The sequence below is a fragment of the Gopherus evgoodei genome, chromosome 21, assembly GCF_007399415.2.
Source record: "Gopherus evgoodei ecotype Sinaloan lineage chromosome 21, rGopEvg1_v1.p, whole genome shotgun sequence".
NCBI classification, from domain to species: domain Eukaryota; kingdom Metazoa; phylum Chordata; order Testudines; family Testudinidae; genus Gopherus; species Gopherus evgoodei.
Window position 1 is genome coordinate 1 of NC_044342.1, and position 15,183 is coordinate 15,183.

The window sequence follows — 15,183 nt, forward strand, 5'->3', positions numbered from 1 at the left end:
TCCCCATGTAACCAGACCCCCACCACACCCCCGAGCCAGCTGGATCACATCACCGGGCAAGGGGTCCCCCTGTAACCAGACCCCCAAGCCAGCTGGATCGCATCACCGGGCAAGAGGTCCCCCTATAACTAGCCCCCACGCCCCCCCCAAGCCTGCCACATCTCAGCACCAGGCAAGGGGTCCCCCAGTAACCAGTCCCCCCACTACACCCCACCCGAGCCAGCTGCATCACAGCACTGGTGAGAGGTCCCTGTGTAACCAGCTCCCCTGAGCCAGCTGCATGTCAGGGCCAGGTGAGGGGTTCCTGTATAACCAGCCCTCGCACCCCCCCACCCCGAGCCAGCTGCATGTCAGGGCCAGGCGAGGGGTTCCTGTATAACCAGCCCTCGCACCCCCCCACCCGAGCCAGCTGCATGTCAGGGCCAGGCGAGGGGTTCCTGTGTAACCAGCCCTCGCACCCCCCCACCCCAAGCCAGCTGCATGTCAGGGCCAGGCGAGGGATTCCTGTGTAACCAGCCCTCGCACCCCCCCCGCCCCGAGCCAGCTGCATGTCAGGGCCAGGTGAGGGGTTCCTGTGTAACCAGCCCTCGCACCCCCCCACCGCCCCGAGCCAGCTGCATGTCAGGGCCAGGTGAGGGGTTCCTGTGTAACCAGCCCTCGCACCCCCCCACCCCGAGCCAGCTGCGTGTCAGGGCCAGGCGAGGGGTTCCTGTGTAACCAGCCCTCGCACCCCCCCGCCCCGAGCCAGCTGCGTGTCAGGGCCAGGCGAGGGGTTCCTGGGTAACCAGCCCTCGCACCCCCCCGCCCCGAGCCAGCTGCATGTCAGGGCCAGGCGAGGGGTTCCTGTGTAACCAGCCCTCGCACCCCCCCGCCCCGAGCCAGCTGCGTGTCAGGGCCAGGCGAGGGATTCCTGTGTAACCAGCCCTCGCACCCCCCCTCCCCGAGCCAGCTGCATGTCAGGGCCAGGTGAGGGGTTCCTGTGTAACCAGCCCTCGCACCCCCCCCCGCCCCGAGCCAGCTGCATGTCAGGGCCAGGCGAGGGAAGTGAGGAGTGAGGGAAGCTCCCTAACAGGGAGGCCCTACCTCTCTGCACCGTCTCTTCACTGCCAGTCCCTGCCCCCCGCTGACTCCTCCGCATCCCCTCCTCCCCATGGCTTGCCCTTACGGGGGTAAAAACTGGGTGGGCCACAGCACCTGGACCCACTTTTCTGGCATGCTGGGTCCCCAAATAACCAGCCCTTGCACCCACCCCAGACAGGCCCCCTCTCAGTGGGGCTCACTGTATAACCAGCCCCTGCCCCCCCCTTGGAGGGGCCACATCTCAGCACCAGGTCCCCAAATACCTGCACCCATTCCCCACACCAGCAGCTGCATCTCAATGCTGGGCAAGCGGTCCCCCTATAACCACCCCACCCCACCCCAGAAGCAGCCGCATCTCCACACTCTGCTGCACTGAGACACCTTTATTAACACTCAGCGATCCAAACGTACAGAACAAGACACCAACGGGGACCCCCGAGCGCCAGCCCAGCCCCCCACGGACGGCCACCCCCACTGAGAGTCCATGGGGGAGGGGGAAGCAGCCATCCAGACAGTGCTAGCAGAGCAGGGGGTGTGTGTGGGGGGCTCTGTCGCTCCAGAGGGGGGGTCCCATCACCGTAGCTGCCCCCCTCGCAGAGCCAAGACCAGGTGGAGGACAGAGCCGCCCTGGATCTTGTAGTCGGCCGCTGTCTTCTCGTCGTTCCTGCGGGGCAGACGGAGGGACACACAGACAGAGGGGGCATGAGCTGTGTGGAGCCACCACGCAGCTGCCCGCCATGGCGGTGGAGCCAGGACTCTGGGGTTCCCTTCCTGGCTCTGGGAGTGTGGGGGGAGCGGGGTCTAGTGGGGGGCAAGGGAGGAGGCTGGGAGCCAGGACTCCTGGGTTCTACCCCAGGGGAGTGGGGGCGGCCCTCACAGCCCTTCTTATGCCAGCTGGCGAAGGCATCCCCCATAGTCTGAACATTCAGCCCAACAGCCCCTTGTCGGGTGCCCTGTAACCCCTAGTGACCTGAGAGCTGTGGCATGGTGCAGGCCCCGAACGCACCGGTCCCCATGTGTGCTGCCAACGCGCCTCCGAGGCAGCAGGCCACCGCCTGACAGAAACGGGGATTTTACCAGCCTGAGCACGGACATTTCCATCCATGCCACGCAACGCAACAGTGCCCATCGCCCAGCGGAGGTGGCAGCCGGCCCAGTGCCCATGGGGATACATTCCCGGGGTACCCAAATGGGGAGAGACCCTCTGCCAGCGCACCCGGGGCATCTCCCTGCCAGGAACTGGCCATGCCAAAGGCTTGATGGCTGGGGAAAGCTGGTCTGTGCCCCTAGAACTGGCTCTGTGCAGGGGGCAAGGGTGCATCCTCAGCTGGGCCAGCCCCTCCCAGAGCCTTTGTTTCTCTCTCTCTCTCTGCCCGGAGACGGGCAGCACCTGCCAGGGAGGGCCAGATGGGCAGAGCCTGGAGGAGTTGGTGGGAGAGGCAGACAGGCTGGCACACCACTCAGTTTAAGCACCAGCAAAGCTGCTGCTAATGGAGGAGGCTGGTAGCCAGGATGCCTGGGTTGTTCCAAGCTCTGTGAGGGGAGTGGGGTCTAGTGGTTAGAGCACGGGGAATTGGGAGCCAGGATTTATCCCATAATGCCTTAGGAAATGTTCTGCTGGCAGTGGGAGCAGAACCTATCCCACTGTGCACCAGGGGCTGCTACACTTCAGATATCCCAGAATGCCCCTGGGCTGCAGCCACCATCACACCCCTCCCCCCACTCACATCTGCTTGCCGCTGTAGATGAGACGCTGCTGCTGGGGTGGGATCCCCTCCTTCTCCTCCACACGCTCCTTTATCCGCTCCACCTGGGGCATGAGTGAGAGAGAGGGGAAAGCTGGGAGAAATCCCCAAATAACGCCCTGCCCCGGGGCGTCCGGGACAGAGGGGGTAGGACCAAGGGCTGGACCCCAGGAGAGCAGGGAAGGGATAGAGGGAGCGGGTCTGAATGCTGGATCCCAGCAGAATGGGAGGGGGGGGTCTCCAGAGGGGCCGGGTCGCCCCCACTCCCAGCCCCTCAGGGAGGTACCTTGTCTGTGGGCTCAATGTCGATCTCAATCTCCTTCCCGGTCAGCGTCTGGAAGCAGCAGGGGAAGCCCCGGTTAGCAGCAGCAGCTCCCCCAGGAGTCCCCGGTGCAGCCGAGCTGCCCCCACACTCCCTGCCCCTCTATCCCAGCATGCACCGGGGCAGAGAGAGGGCCCGAAACCTGCCCTTGGGTCCCAGCTTTCCCATCATGCACTGGGGCAGCACCTCTTGCTCGCTGCTCTGCCCCCTCCTGCAATCCCCCGGGACCCCCTTCACCCGGCAGCCCCCGGGGACCCGCCCGCCCTGTGCTCCCGGCATGCACCAGGGCAGGGAGTGGGCAGCACCTATCCCAGGATGCTCTGGGGCAGCAACTCTTGCTCACGGCGCGCCCATCTCCCGGCGGCCCCCGCGGCGGGCCCCGCTCACCTTCACTTTGATCAGCATCGTGGCCCGGCAACGCCTCACCTCTGACCCGGAACCAGAACCCAGCAGCAGCCGCTCGGAGGCTTTTACCCAGCAGCCTCCGCGCGCGCGGCCCTCTCCCTGGCGTCACTTCCTCCACTTTGCACGATGGGAGCCGTAGTCCCCTCAGCACCGCCCCAGCTGCCGCACGGAAGGGACTACACCTCCCATGGGGCAACGCAGAACACAAGGGGGGAGCGGGACGCGCAAAGGCCCATGGGAGCTCCCTAATCCCGGTGCATGAGGGGAGTTGTAGTCCCCGTACTGCTGTTACCCCTTGAGCACGACGGGGGACCGAACTACCTTTCCCATGAGGCAGCGCGGCTGGGCGGGACTAAGAGCGCGGGAGGCGCAAAGGAGCATGGTAAAAAAGCCGGCGGGCCTGGTGGCGTCTCCCGGTTCCTGATGGGAGTTGTAGTCCGCTACGTCCGTTCATCCGCTTCAGAACGGCAAGGGGCGGGACTGCATTGCCCATGAGGCGCCGCGCGCAGAAACGGGCTCCCCAGCTGTTGCCCCGACACCTCACGGGAGATGTAGTCCCGCCGGCCGCCCACGCCCCTCCCGTGAGGCACCGCGCGCTGGGGGAACCGTTGGGGGTTGACCCTCGATCACTCTGCGGCGCTCGTAGCCACCACCGGAAGTGGCGGGGGAGGGGCCCACCGGAAGTGGCCTCCCCACAGAATTAGTGCCGTGTTGCCAGCCCGGGTTCCGGGCCCCGCCGCACAGCGGGGTTGGTGTGGGTCGCGTCGGCCCTGCCGGGGGGGGGGGTCAGAGTGCACGTGGTGGCGGGAGGGAGCCACAGTTCGCGCTGCAGGAAGGAGGCGGGGTGGGGTCAGAGGTCACGGTGGCATTGCAGTGGGGTCAGAGGTCACAGGTGGAAGGCCACACCGCGGAGGCTGCGCCCTGGCCGGCGTTTCAGTGGGGGCCGAGATGATGCAGGGGGACAGCGATGGTGAACGAGCTGGAGCTCACTGGGGGGCCGGGGGTCCAGGCAGAACTGTTGTTAGCGGTGCTGGAAGTCACTGTGGGGTCAGCGGTTGAGGTGGGGATAAGGACCCAGAAGTGGGACCATTAGATGTGACCTCACTCCAGGATCTCTGGCAACTTGTCCTCCAGCACATTTAGCCAGGACCCACAGCGCCCAAGGCCTACGGAGAATCACCTCAGGTGGGGCCATCAGATCTGGGGGCTTGTCTTATTTTTAGCCAGTCACCCTTCTGCCTTTCTCCTTCAGAGCGCCGCACCACATTCATGACAGATGCCTGGTTGCTGAGCCCCACGCCCCAGTCCCAGTAAGGCACCGAGGGCAGGGTGCCAGGGCTGGAGTGGAGTCCCCTGGGATTGTGGAGGAGTCTCCCCAGCCTATCCTGAGCCACAGTCTCTGCCTCCCTCACCATGCCGCACATCGATAATGACATCAAGCTGGATTTCAAGGACGTCTTGCTGAGACCCAAGCGCAGCACCCTGAAATCCCGGAGCGAGGTGAGCGCCCCAGCCTGGCTCTTGCTTCCCTAGGAGTCCCCAGGCTTGCCTGGTGGGAGCCCCACAGCCTATCCCTGAGTGTCTAGGGGCAGATATGGTGCCCCCTGGGGTTCCTCCTCTGGGAGCCCTGCTAGCATCTCTCTCCCTCTCTGGCACAGGTGGATCTCCTCCAATCATTCACTTTCCGCAACTCGCACCAGACGTATAGTGGTATCCCCATCATTGCTGCCAACATGGACACTGTGGGCACCTTCGAGATGGCCAAAGTCCTTTGCAAGGTACATGGACCAGGGATCCCCCAGCCGTCTCCTGTAGCAGCAACATCACCGATTCCCCAGCTGATCAGCAATGGAGATCCACACCCCCAAGTGTTCTTCCTCCCAGCCAATCAGCACTGGGGATTCCCCTCCCTGCAGGTCATACACCATGTGCTTAACTGCCCTAGCCATTAAGCATCAGGGATCTCCTCACAGGACTGTAGCAGCTTTATAAGCCATGTGATCGACTTCTCAGCCAATCAGCATTTAGGATTCCCTCCCCTCAGGGCTGGATGGTTATTGAAATATACTTGATTAACTGCTCAGCCAATCAGCACCCTCCAGCCCCCTGCTGAAGCAGCATTGCAAGCTGCCTGATTAAGTGCACAGCCAGTAAACAATCAGGCTCTCCCCTGGAATCTTCCACTGTAGGAAGGGGAGTTCATGACTATGATTTTGGGCTGTTCTGTTATAGCAGGGGGAAGAATTTTCTTTCCTCCTTCCATTATATCATCTTGGTGGGTTATTCCTTTACATGGGTGGGAGGGAGGGGGAAAGGATATCTCTGTTCCTGGTGGGCAATTCCATTATAATGGGGGAGGGGGAGAAATATTTTTTCTTGGTGGATCATTCCATTATGATGGGGTGTCAGTGTCACAACCCATATCCTCCTCTTCCCTCAGTTCTCACTCTTCACTGCGATCCACAAGCACTACAAGCTGGAGGAGTGGAAGGAGTTTGCTGCCCAGGAGCCCAATTGCCTGCAGGTGCATGGGGTGGAGGGGGGTCAGCCCCACTCTCCAGGCCCCCAACTACCTCCAGGGGAATGAACCCCGATGCTGTCCTGGGAGCCATCCTAGCCCTGGCTTCCCCCCAACGGCCCCAGGGGGGTCTCCTGCCGTATGGGGAGCCATCCTCACCTCCCTACTTCCTCCTTATTGCCTCAGGGGGATGTTCTCCCCCCAGAAAACAATCTCACTACCTCACTGCCCCAGAGATTCCCCTGCCCCACAGACCACTCCGCTCTCCCCGTATTGCCCCAAGGAGCCATCCCAACTCCCTCCTCCCCAGATCCTACCTCTGGAGGTCTCTGTCTCGGAGTGTCCTAACACCAGTGTCTCTCCCCAGCACGTGGCAGCCAGTTCAGGCACCAGCCCCTCAGACTTCGAGCAGTTGGAGAAGATCCTGGAGGCCCTACCCCAGGTGCGCTACATCTGCCTGGATGTGGCCAACGGCTACTCGGAGCACTTTGTCCAGTTCCTGCGGGATGTGCGCAAGCCCTTCCCCAACCACACCATCATGGTACGCACCGCCCCACCCCACCCCAATCAGTCATACAATCATGGTACATACTGTCCCCATACCCGCCAGTCACAATCATGGAATGTACCACCCAACCCCTGCCAGTCATACAATCATGGAATGTACTGCTCAACCTCCGCCAGTACCACCATCATGGTATGTACCACCTTCTCCCCTGCCACTCATACAATCGTGGTATATACCACCCCATCCCCATCAGTCATACTGTGATAGTATGTACCAGCCAACCTGGCAGTACCATCATATGGTACATACTGCCCTCTCCCCCATGAATTGCATCATTTTGGTACATACCACTACATCCCCTCCAGTCACAACATAGTGGTACACACTGCCCCAGCTGGTACCATTCTCATGGTATGTACCCCTTGTCAATCACACCACTGTCCCCACCCCCGACCAGTACCACCATCATGGTACATATCACGATGCGATTGACGGGGGGGGGGTGAACCCCCCCATCATCAACCCCTCACACCCCACCCCTGACATGTACTGCCTTCCCCACTCCCATGATGGTACGTTCCACTGCCCCCACCCTGGGGCGTGTGGGGGCTTGAGGGCTCCCCGCTCTCCCCACAGGCTGGGAACGTGGTGACGGGGGAGATGGTGGAGGAGCTGATCCTCTCTGGCGCTGACATCATCAAAGTGGGCATCGGACCAGGTGACTGGACTGGGGCGGGGCTAAAATCTGATGGACTGGACCATCTCAGCATGATGGGGGGGCACATACTCCCAGGGAGACTGGACCATTTCAGCATGATCCAGAGGGCCTGGACCATCTCGGTGTGATTGCAGGGGATACACACAGCCCCGGGGGCAGGACAATCTCAGCACGATGAGGAGGGAGATACTGTCACGGAGTGTGGGGGAGACAGGGCCCTGCACCCCCCACTTCCTGCAATTCACCGTGACTCCCAGCCAGCCTGTAACACAGAAGGTTTATTCAACGGCAGGAACACGGCATAGAACAGAGCTTGTAGGTACCGACAATAGGACCCCCCTCAGTCAGGCCCCTATTGGGGGGCAGGGAGCTTGGACCTCGGCTTCCGGCCTCCCTCCATTTCCCTAGCCAGCTCCAAACTGAGACCCCCTCCAGCCGTCTCACCCAGCCCCCCCCGGCAGAAGGTGTCACCTGGCCCCATCCCCCTCCTGGCTCAGGTATCATCCTTGAGTGAAGTCACACCCTGATATCCCATCACATAGGATGACCAGATGTCCCGATTTTATAGGGACAGTCCTGATTTTGGGGTCTTTTTTTTAGATAGGCTCCTATTACCCCCCACCCTCTGCCTCCATTTTTCACACTTGCTGTCTGGTCACCCGACACTGTGCAGACGGTGCCAGCAAAACTCCCCCGCTGTATCCCCAGGTCAATCCGCCCCACTCCCTCCTCTGACACACATACACACACCCCAGTGGGTGGGGGCCTGGGCCACTCAGTGTAATGGGGGGATACACACACCCCGGGGGACTGGACCATCTCAGCAGGATGGGAGGGTGTACACACCCTGGGGGGCTGGACCATCTCAGCAGGATGGGAGGGTGTACACACCCTGGGGGGCTGGACCATCTCAGCAGGATGGGAGGGTGTACACACCCCGAGGGGCTGGACCATCTCAGCAGGATGGGGGGGTACACACACCCTGGGGGGCTGGACCATCTAAGCACGATGGGGGGGTACACACACCCCGGGGAGCTGGACCATCTCAGCAGGATGGGGGAATCCCCATTAGTGGGGTGCTCTTGCCCGCTGGCAGGCACTGATGCCTGTCCCTGCCGTGTCAAGGTTCGGTCTGTACCACTCGGAAGAAGACGGGGGTGGGGTACCCGCAGCTGAGCGCGGTCCTGGAATGCGCCGATGCAGCCCACGGCCTCAACGGGCACATCATTTCGGTGAGCAGCGCTGAACGGCTGGGTTCTATCCTGGAAGGGGAGCGGGGTCCAGTGGTTAAAGCAGGGAGCGGGGAGGCAGGGCTCCTGGGTTCTATCAGGCTCTGGGAGGGGAGGGTCCAGTGCTTAGAGCAGGGAGGCAGGACTCCTGGGTTCCATGGCTGGTCCAGGCAGGAGAGTGCCTCAGTTTCCCCTTGTGATTGCTCTCCGCCTCTCTCCCCTAGGACGGGGGCTGCAGTTGCCCCGGGGACGTGGCTAAGGCGTTTGGTAAGTGCAGCCACCCTCTGCCTTGGGTTGAGCGAGGGAGAGTGCCATTGCCTCACTGGTCCCCCCTTTTGTGGTTGCAGGCGCCGGTGCAGACTTCGTCATGTTAGGAGGGATGCTGGCGGGACACACAGAGTCGGGGGGGGAGCTGATTGAGAGGGGGGGCAAGAAATACAAACTCTTCTATGGAATGAGTTCCGAGGTGGCCATGAAGAAACATGCCGGGGGAGTGGCAGAGTACAGGTACTGGCCAGGCCCTGCAGGGGGCACTGTGGGAGCAGGGCTGGGATCTCCCCAGGGGGGCAGGTGATGGAGGTGCTGTTCGGAGCACGGTGGGGTGGGGATGGGCTCTCCTGGGGTGCTCCCACTCATTCCCCGCAGGGTGTCAGAGCCGTTCAGGGTGGGCCGGGCTCTCCCCTAGGGGGCGCTGTGGGGCTCTCACGCTCTCCCCGCAGGGCATCGGAGGGCCGGGTTCTCCCCCAGGGGGCGCCGTGGGGCTCTCACGCTCTCCCCGCAGGGCATCGGAGGGCCGAGCTCTCCCCCAGGGGGTGCCGTGGGGCTCTCACGCTCTCCCCGCAGGGCATCGGAGGGCCAGGCTCTCCCCCAGGGGGCGCTGTGGGACTCTCACGCTCTCCCCGCAGGGCGTCGGAGGGCCGGGCTCTCCCCCAGGGGGCGCTGTGGGGCTCTCACACTCTCCCTGCAGGGCATCGGAGGGCCAGGCTCTCCCCCAGGGGGCACCGTGGGACTCTCACGCTCTTCCCGCAGGGCGTCGGAGGGCCGGGCAGTGGAGGTGCTGTTCAGGGTGGGCTGGGCTGTTCACCAGGGGGCGCCATGGGGCTCTCACGCTCTCCCCACAGGGCATTGGAGGGCCGGGCTCTCCCCCAGGGGGCGCTGTAGGGCTCTCCCCGCAGGGCGTCAGAGGGCCGGGCAGTGGAGGTGCTGTTCAGGGTGGGCTGGGCTGTTCACCAGGGGGCGCCATGGGGCTCCCACGCTCTCCCCACAGGGCATTGGAGGGCCGGGCTCTCCCCCAGGGGGCGCCATGGGGCTCTCATTCTCCCTACAGGGCATCGGAGGGCCGGGCGGTGGAGGTGCCATTCCGGGGCGCCGTGGAGCACACGCTGCGGGACGTGCTGGGCGGGCTGCGCTCCACTTGCACCTACGTGGGTGCTGCGAAGCTGAAGGAGCTGAGCTGCCGAACCACCTTCATCCGCGTCACCCAGCAGGGCCCCCCCTATTCGGGGCAGGGGAGTAGAGGCCCCCAGCCCATCCAGCAGCAGGGATCCCCCAGCACATCCCCCAGCTCATCCAGCAGCAGGGATCCCCAAGCGCACCCCAGCCCATCCAGCGGCGGGGATCCCTCAGCCCAACCCCCAGCTCATCCAGCGGCAGGGATCCCCCAGCACATCCACTGGCAGGGATCCCCCATTTTTTCCCCAATCATTCCATTCTCTGGAGCAGCTCCTGCTGTTGAGAATGGCAGACGGGACCCCCAATTCCCTCCCTGCCTCCGCCAGGGGATCCATCCCCCCGGGGTCATCTCCCCTTACTCTGCCAAAGGGGGGCTATGGGGCACCCCCCAGATGGAGACCGAGGGGGGGAGACTGGGCTGAATCATGTGTTGTGTTTATTTGGTGTCACCAATAAAAGATTTGTGGGACACCTTCCGGAGGCTGGCGTGTCTGTGCTGTGGGGCAGGGGCAGGGTCCCGGGAGCGCAGCAGCCAGGGCACCTGCAGAGAGAGAGGGAGAGTGGGTGAGGGGGAGGTATAGGGGTGCCCCTCGCCCCTGGGGCACACAGAGGATCACTCACCCGCCGGGGGGGTCCAGGTGGTCGCCGAAGGTGGGGATCAGGGTGTTGTGCCGCGTGCGCTGGTAGCTGGCCTGGGGGTGGGGGGTGAGTTATGGGGTCACAACCTCAGAGCCTGGCTCCCTGAGTGACCCCTGAACCCCTGACTGCTGAACCCCAGCCTGAGAGCCTGGCCCCTCAAGTGACCCCTGAAGCCCAGTTGAGAGCCTGGACCTCGAGTGACCCCTGAACTCCATGAGTGACCCCTGAAGCCCAGTCTGAGAGCCTGGACCTCGAGTGACCCCTGAACTCCATGAGTGACCACTGAAGCCCCGAGTGACCCCTGAACCTCAGCCTGAGAGCCTGCCCCCCAAATGACCCCTGAACCTCAGCCTGAGAGCCTGGCCCCCGAATGACCTCTGAACCTCAGCCTGGGAGCCTGCCCCCTGAGTGACCCCTGAAGCCCAGTCTGAGAGCCTGGACCTCGAGTGACCCCTGAACTCCATGAGTGACCACTGAAGCCCCAAGTGACCCCTGAACCTCAGCCTGGGAACCTGCCCCCTGAGTGACCCCTGAACCTCAGCCTGGGAGCCTGGCCCCCTGAGCTCCAACCCCTCCCCTTGAGCCCCTAGTCCTCCCAATCCGCTCTACCCCGCAGCCTCAGCCAGGGCAGTGCCTCCTGCCCCCTCAAAGTCACTCACCTTCCTGCGGGGGCTGCAGCTCTCCTCCTCTTCCGACTCCCACACGATGTCCCCGGTCATGTCTGGAGGAAGGCGGGGGGGTTACACGGGTGGCCCCGGACACCTGGGTTCACCCCATCCTCTGCCTCATAGGGGTGCATGGGGATGGGGACATGTGCTCCCCTCCCCCAGGATTCAGTGCTGGGAAAGAGAGAGACCCAGGCTCCCAGCTCCTCCTGGCATGGGAGTGAGGGAGGGGACGCACACCTGGACTCCTGGGTTCACAACTGGCCCCTGCTCCTATGGGGGCAGGGGAAAAAGGCCAGGGAATGACAACATCCACCACCCTGGACCCGGGATTCCTCTGTCCCGGTACCTGCATTGGGGACCTGACCCAGACCCCTAGGTACCCCCTCTCCGAACGGCCGGTACGTACCCAGGTCCTGTTCTCTGGGTTGTTGGCAGTGCAGGCCAAGGTCAGGGGGCATCCTGAGGGGGAGAGGAGGGGAGTGAGTGGGGGGGAGACAGGAGGGGACAGGGAGTGGGGGGAGATAGACTCACTCTTCCTGCGCGGGCACCGCCCCCTCCTGGCTCCGCCTCCGGCGGGACCCCGGCGTCCCGGGCACTGGCTGGGGCAGGGAGGGCGTGCTGGTTACCAGCGGCAAGGTGGGTGAGCCTGGGGGAGAGAGGGGAGGTAGGTGGAGCCTGGGATGAGTCCCGCCCCTCCATGTCAGCCCTGCCCCCCAAACACTCCCACCCACCCATGTGCCCTGCCCCACAACATGCTCTCAGCCAGCCACCTGCCCCACCCCCAGGCGCTCTCACCCACTTGCTCTGCCCCCCCAATGCCCCACCTACCCGCGTGCTGGTGGTGGCCCATGTCCGTGAGGTACTGTGCCAGGATGCTGAGCTCCGGGGGGTGCTGGGGGGGCCCAGCCAGGGGGCACTCGCTCCAGGCAGTCTCCTGCAGCTGGGGGGGGGGGGGATTAGAGCACGTGATCCAGAACTGACCCCCCCCTCCACTTCCTTCCCCCTCTCCCACATTCCCTCTCCATACCTGCTGGAGCTGGGGTGGGGGCAGGGTGCTCTCCAGGCGCTCCAGATACTCGTACAGCAGCCCCTCCAGTCCCCCCAGGAAGGGCTCCCCGTATTCAGCCGCCAGCTGCTCCTACCACGAGAGTGCAGATGTCAGCTCCTGGGCCCTCATGCGGGCCCCTGGCACAGCCCCCCCCAGCACTCTGTGCCCCCCATGAGGCATACCGCACAGCCCCATGTCCCCCTGTGACTCCCACAGGTCCCCTCAACCCTGTGTGCCCTCGACACAGTCCCCCAGCTCTGTGTGCCCCCAACCCCTTGACATAGCCCCCCAGCTCCCTGTACTCCCATCACCTGGCACAATCCCCCCCAACTTCCTGCACCCCTGGCACAACACTTCCCAACTTCCTGCACCCCTGGCACAGCCCCCAAACTCTGTGCCCCCCAAACTCCTGCACTCCAGGACAGCACCCGATGCCTCCAACCCTCTGCGCACCCCAGTACAGCCCACCAGCCTCACCTGTGCACCCAACACACCCCAATTCCCCACCCCCTGTATCCTCCAGGGCCCTTGCGCCCCTGTCCCAACCAGCCCCCCTGCAGGCCACACCCCAGCCCTGCTCACCTCCACGTAGGTCTCCCGACGCTGCCGGTCGCTCAGCAGCCCCAGCACCAGCTCCCGGAAGGTCTCCTGGGCTTCTCCCACCAGGCGCAGGTCCCGGGCAGTCTGGGCAGGGGGCAGCAGGACGTGAGCCCCTGGGGCCAACCAGCTCCTGAAATGCAGCCACCTCTAGGGTGTAGCGCGGCATGAGAACCAGCCTCCGCCAGCTCCCTGCAGCACAGCACCCCCTAGTGCCAGCACTGACTGTGGGGAGAACCTTTCCCCTATTGAGCCTCCACCAGCTCCCTGCAGCACAGCAGCCCCTAGTGCCAGCACTGACTTTGGGGGGAGAGCGCCCCCTATTGACCCACCGCCCTGCCTCGCTCTCTGCAGCACAGCGCCCCCTAGTGCCAGCACTGACTGGGGGGAGAGTGCCCCCTATTGAGCCCCCACCCTGCCTCGCTCTCTGCAGCACAGCGCCCCCTAGTGCCAGCACTGACTGTGGGGGGAGAGTGCCCCCTATTGACCCACTGCCCTGCCTCGCTCTCTGCAGAACAGCGCCCGCTAGCACCAGGCAGAGGCCAGGTCTGATGGCCAGGGGACAGCGCCTCCTGCTGATCCCCTCACCCCACTCCCTGCAGCACAGCACCCTCGAGTGCCACGTGGTGCCCGGGGAACCCTCCCCCGCCACAGGGCAGGACTCACGGCCAGCGGGTGGCGCTGGTGCTCGCCCTCAGGGAAGTAGGTGTCCACGGCATCGTAGATCTTCCCGTCTGGCTGCTCCTCCTGCAGCATCCCCATGATCACCTGCGGGGAGCAGAGCATGCTGGGCAAGCAGGCTGGAGTGGGGGTGGAGGTTGGGTGGTGCGGGGGCTGCCCCCCCCCTTACCGCAGCCTGCAGGCCCAGGCGCAGCCGGGCGTAGTGGCGGAAGAAGACGACGTCAGGGGCCGCCTGCCCCACAGCCTCCAGCAGCCCCAGCACCCGCGGGAAGTCGCGCACCTGCCGCGCCCGCATCACCTGCCAGGCGGCCGCCGCGGCCAGGCGCAGGGGGGCGCAGGGGTCCTGAACCGGGGGGGCTGGCGTGATGCCCCCCACCGCCTGCCTGAGGAGGAGACAGAGAGCGGGGTTAGTGGGGGGGGGGGCGCCCAGAGTGTCTCCCCCACCTCCAGGCCCCTCGGGCCCCACTCTGTCCTGCCCCCTCCCTAGCCCAGCCCCTGCCCCTCTTGTAGGCCCGCCCCCTGCCCCATCTCCAGCCCCACTGCCCTGCGGTGTCCCTCCTTTAGCCCTGCCCAACGGCCCCGCCCCTCTGCTCTGCCCTGGCTTTGGCCCCATCCCCACATCTAGCCCCGCCCACACCCCGCCCCCTCATCTAGCCCCGCCCCTCATCTAGCCCCGCCCCCACCCTGCCCCGGCTCTAGCCCCGCCCCCTCATCTAACCCCGCCCCTTCTCTAGCCCCACCCCCACCCTGCCCCGGCTCTAGCCCCGCCCCCTCATCTAACCCGCCCCTTCTCTAGCCCCACCCCCACCCTGCCCCGGCTCTAGCCCCGCCCCCACATCTAACCCGCCCCTTCTCTAGCCCCGCCCCCTCATCTGGCCCCGCCCGACCTCCAGCCCCCGGCCCCCTCATCTAACCCCACCCCTCCTCTAGCCCCGCCCCTACCCTGGCTCTAGCCTCGCCCCCTCATCTAACCCCACCCTAGCCCCGCCCCCTCATCTGGCCCCGCCCGACCTCCAGCCCGCGGCCCCGCCCTAGCCCCGCTTCCAGCGCAGGCCCCGCCCCTCCTGCCCCCCTCCAGCCCCCCTGGACCCTCGTGCCCCCACCGCCGCTCACTCGTTTTGTCTCACGTCACTTCCGGCCATGCCTGGCCTCGGGCCGGGCCGTTGACGGCTCTTCCCGGCGCCCCCGCTCGCACCGCCCGCCTTCGGGCCGGTCTCCCTACGTCACTTCCGGCCCGGGCTGCGCGTGACGGGCCGGATCAACCTGGCTCCCGCCGCGGCGCCGCTGCCTCGCCCCGCCCCTCATGGGAGGCCCCGCCCCCTTCCCTAGGAGGCCCCGCCCCCAGCAGCTGCAGCCCCCGGCCGGTCCCCATCTCGGCTCCACCCCGTTGTGCTGGGGAGGCCCCGCCCCGCCCCCAGCTGGGGATCCCCCCCTGCGGGGTCCCTGCCCCCCCGTCTCTGAGCCCCGCTGGATTCTGCCCCCGCGTGACCCCCCCGGGAATAACACAGTTGGAGGCAGGATTTGGGGACAAACCCTTTATTGTAAATAACGATCAGAGTCCGACACCCCCCCA

General features: G+C 64.9%; 3 protein-coding genes across 9 annotated transcripts; 1 reads left to right on the top strand and 2 right to left on the bottom strand.

The window, feature by feature from the left end:
• Positions 1 to 1,448: 1,448 nt before the first annotated feature.
• Positions 1,449 to 3,638, bottom strand: NEDD8 (NEDD8 ubiquitin like modifier). The gene is made up of 4 exons (XM_030539946.1): positions 3,535 to 3,638; positions 3,112 to 3,159; positions 2,808 to 2,890; positions 1,449 to 1,744 (listed from the first exon to the last, which is right to left on the bottom strand). The coding sequence occupies exons 1-4, from the start codon at positions 3,550 to 3,552 to the stop codon at positions 1,654 to 1,656; spliced, it is 240 nt and encodes a 79-aa protein (XP_030395806.1). The 5' UTR covers positions 3,553 to 3,638; the 3' UTR covers positions 1,449 to 1,653.
• Positions 3,639 to 4,403: 765 nt separating this feature from the next.
• LOC115638335 (GMP reductase 2) lies at positions 4,404 to 10,453 on the top strand. Of its 2 annotated transcripts, none has more exons than XM_030539939.1 (9): positions 4,404 to 5,052; positions 5,211 to 5,330; positions 5,993 to 6,076; positions 6,438 to 6,611; positions 7,215 to 7,296; positions 8,422 to 8,528; positions 8,750 to 8,792; positions 8,873 to 9,032; positions 9,245 to 9,766. In XM_030539939.1, the coding sequence occupies exons 1-9, from the start codon at positions 4,966 to 4,968 to the stop codon at positions 9,684 to 9,686; spliced, it is 1,299 nt and encodes a 432-aa protein (XP_030395799.1). In that variant the 5' UTR covers positions 4,404 to 4,965; the 3' UTR covers positions 9,687 to 9,766. The 2 variants fall into 2 exon arrangements, with proteins under 2 accessions (XP_030395799.1, XP_030395796.1); XM_030539936.1 differs by lacking the exon at positions 9,245 to 9,766 and adding an exon at positions 9,853 to 10,453 and having other exon boundaries at positions 4,415 to 5,052.
• On the bottom strand, positions 10,391 to 14,870 carry TINF2 (TERF1 interacting nuclear factor 2). Of its 6 annotated transcripts, XM_030539940.1 has the most exons (11): positions 14,724 to 14,868; positions 13,780 to 13,993; positions 13,596 to 13,697; positions 12,915 to 13,016; positions 12,312 to 12,422; positions 12,113 to 12,224; positions 11,816 to 11,930; positions 11,691 to 11,743; positions 11,276 to 11,337; positions 10,599 to 10,669; positions 10,391 to 10,518 (listed from the first exon to the last, which is right to left on the bottom strand). In XM_030539940.1, the coding sequence occupies exons 1-11, from the start codon at positions 14,750 to 14,752 to the stop codon at positions 10,401 to 10,403; spliced, it is 1,089 nt and encodes a 362-aa protein (XP_030395800.1). In that variant the 5' UTR covers positions 14,753 to 14,868; the 3' UTR covers positions 10,391 to 10,400. The 6 variants fall into 6 exon arrangements, with proteins under 6 accessions (XP_030395800.1, XP_030395801.1, XP_030395802.1 ...); XM_030539941.1 differs by lacking the exon at positions 11,691 to 11,743 and having other exon boundaries at positions 10,396 to 10,518; positions 14,724 to 14,870; XM_030539942.1 differs by lacking the exon at positions 11,276 to 11,337 and having other exon boundaries at positions 10,396 to 10,518; positions 14,724 to 14,869.
• Positions 14,871 to 15,183: the final 313 nt, after the last annotated feature.

Coding starts and splice junctions, on each gene's coding strand:
- TINF2 (XM_030539940.1), bottom strand. CDS start 14,752: ATGGCCGGAAGTGACGTGAGACAAAACGA. Junction 13,698..13,779: donor GCCTGGGCCTGCAGGCTGCG/GTAAGGGGGGGG, acceptor TGCTCCCCGCAG/GTGATCATGGGGATGCTGCA. Junction 11,744..11,815: donor GCGGTGCCCGCGCAGGAAGA/GTGAGTCTATCT, acceptor TCTCCCCCTCAG/GATGCCCCCTGACCTTGGCC.
- NEDD8 (XM_030539946.1), bottom strand. Junction 2,891..3,111: donor ACATTGAGCCCACAGACAAG/GTACCTCCCTGA, acceptor CTCATGCCCCAG/GTGGAGCGGATAAAGGAGCG. Junction 1,745..2,807: donor ATCTACAGCGGCAAGCAGAT/GTGAGTGGGGGG, acceptor TCTGCCCCGCAG/GAACGACGAGAAGACAGCGG.
- LOC115638335 (XM_030539936.1), top strand. CDS start 4,966: ATGCCGCACATCGATAATGACATCAAGCTGGATTTCAAGGACGTCTTG. Junction 7,297..8,421: donor CAAAGTGGGCATCGGACCAG/GTGACTGGACTG, acceptor TGCCGTGTCAAG/GTTCGGTCTGTACCACTCGG. Junction 9,033..9,852: donor GGGGGAGTGGCAGAGTACAG/GTACTGGCCAGG, acceptor TTCTCCCTACAG/GGCATCGGAGGGCCGGGCGG.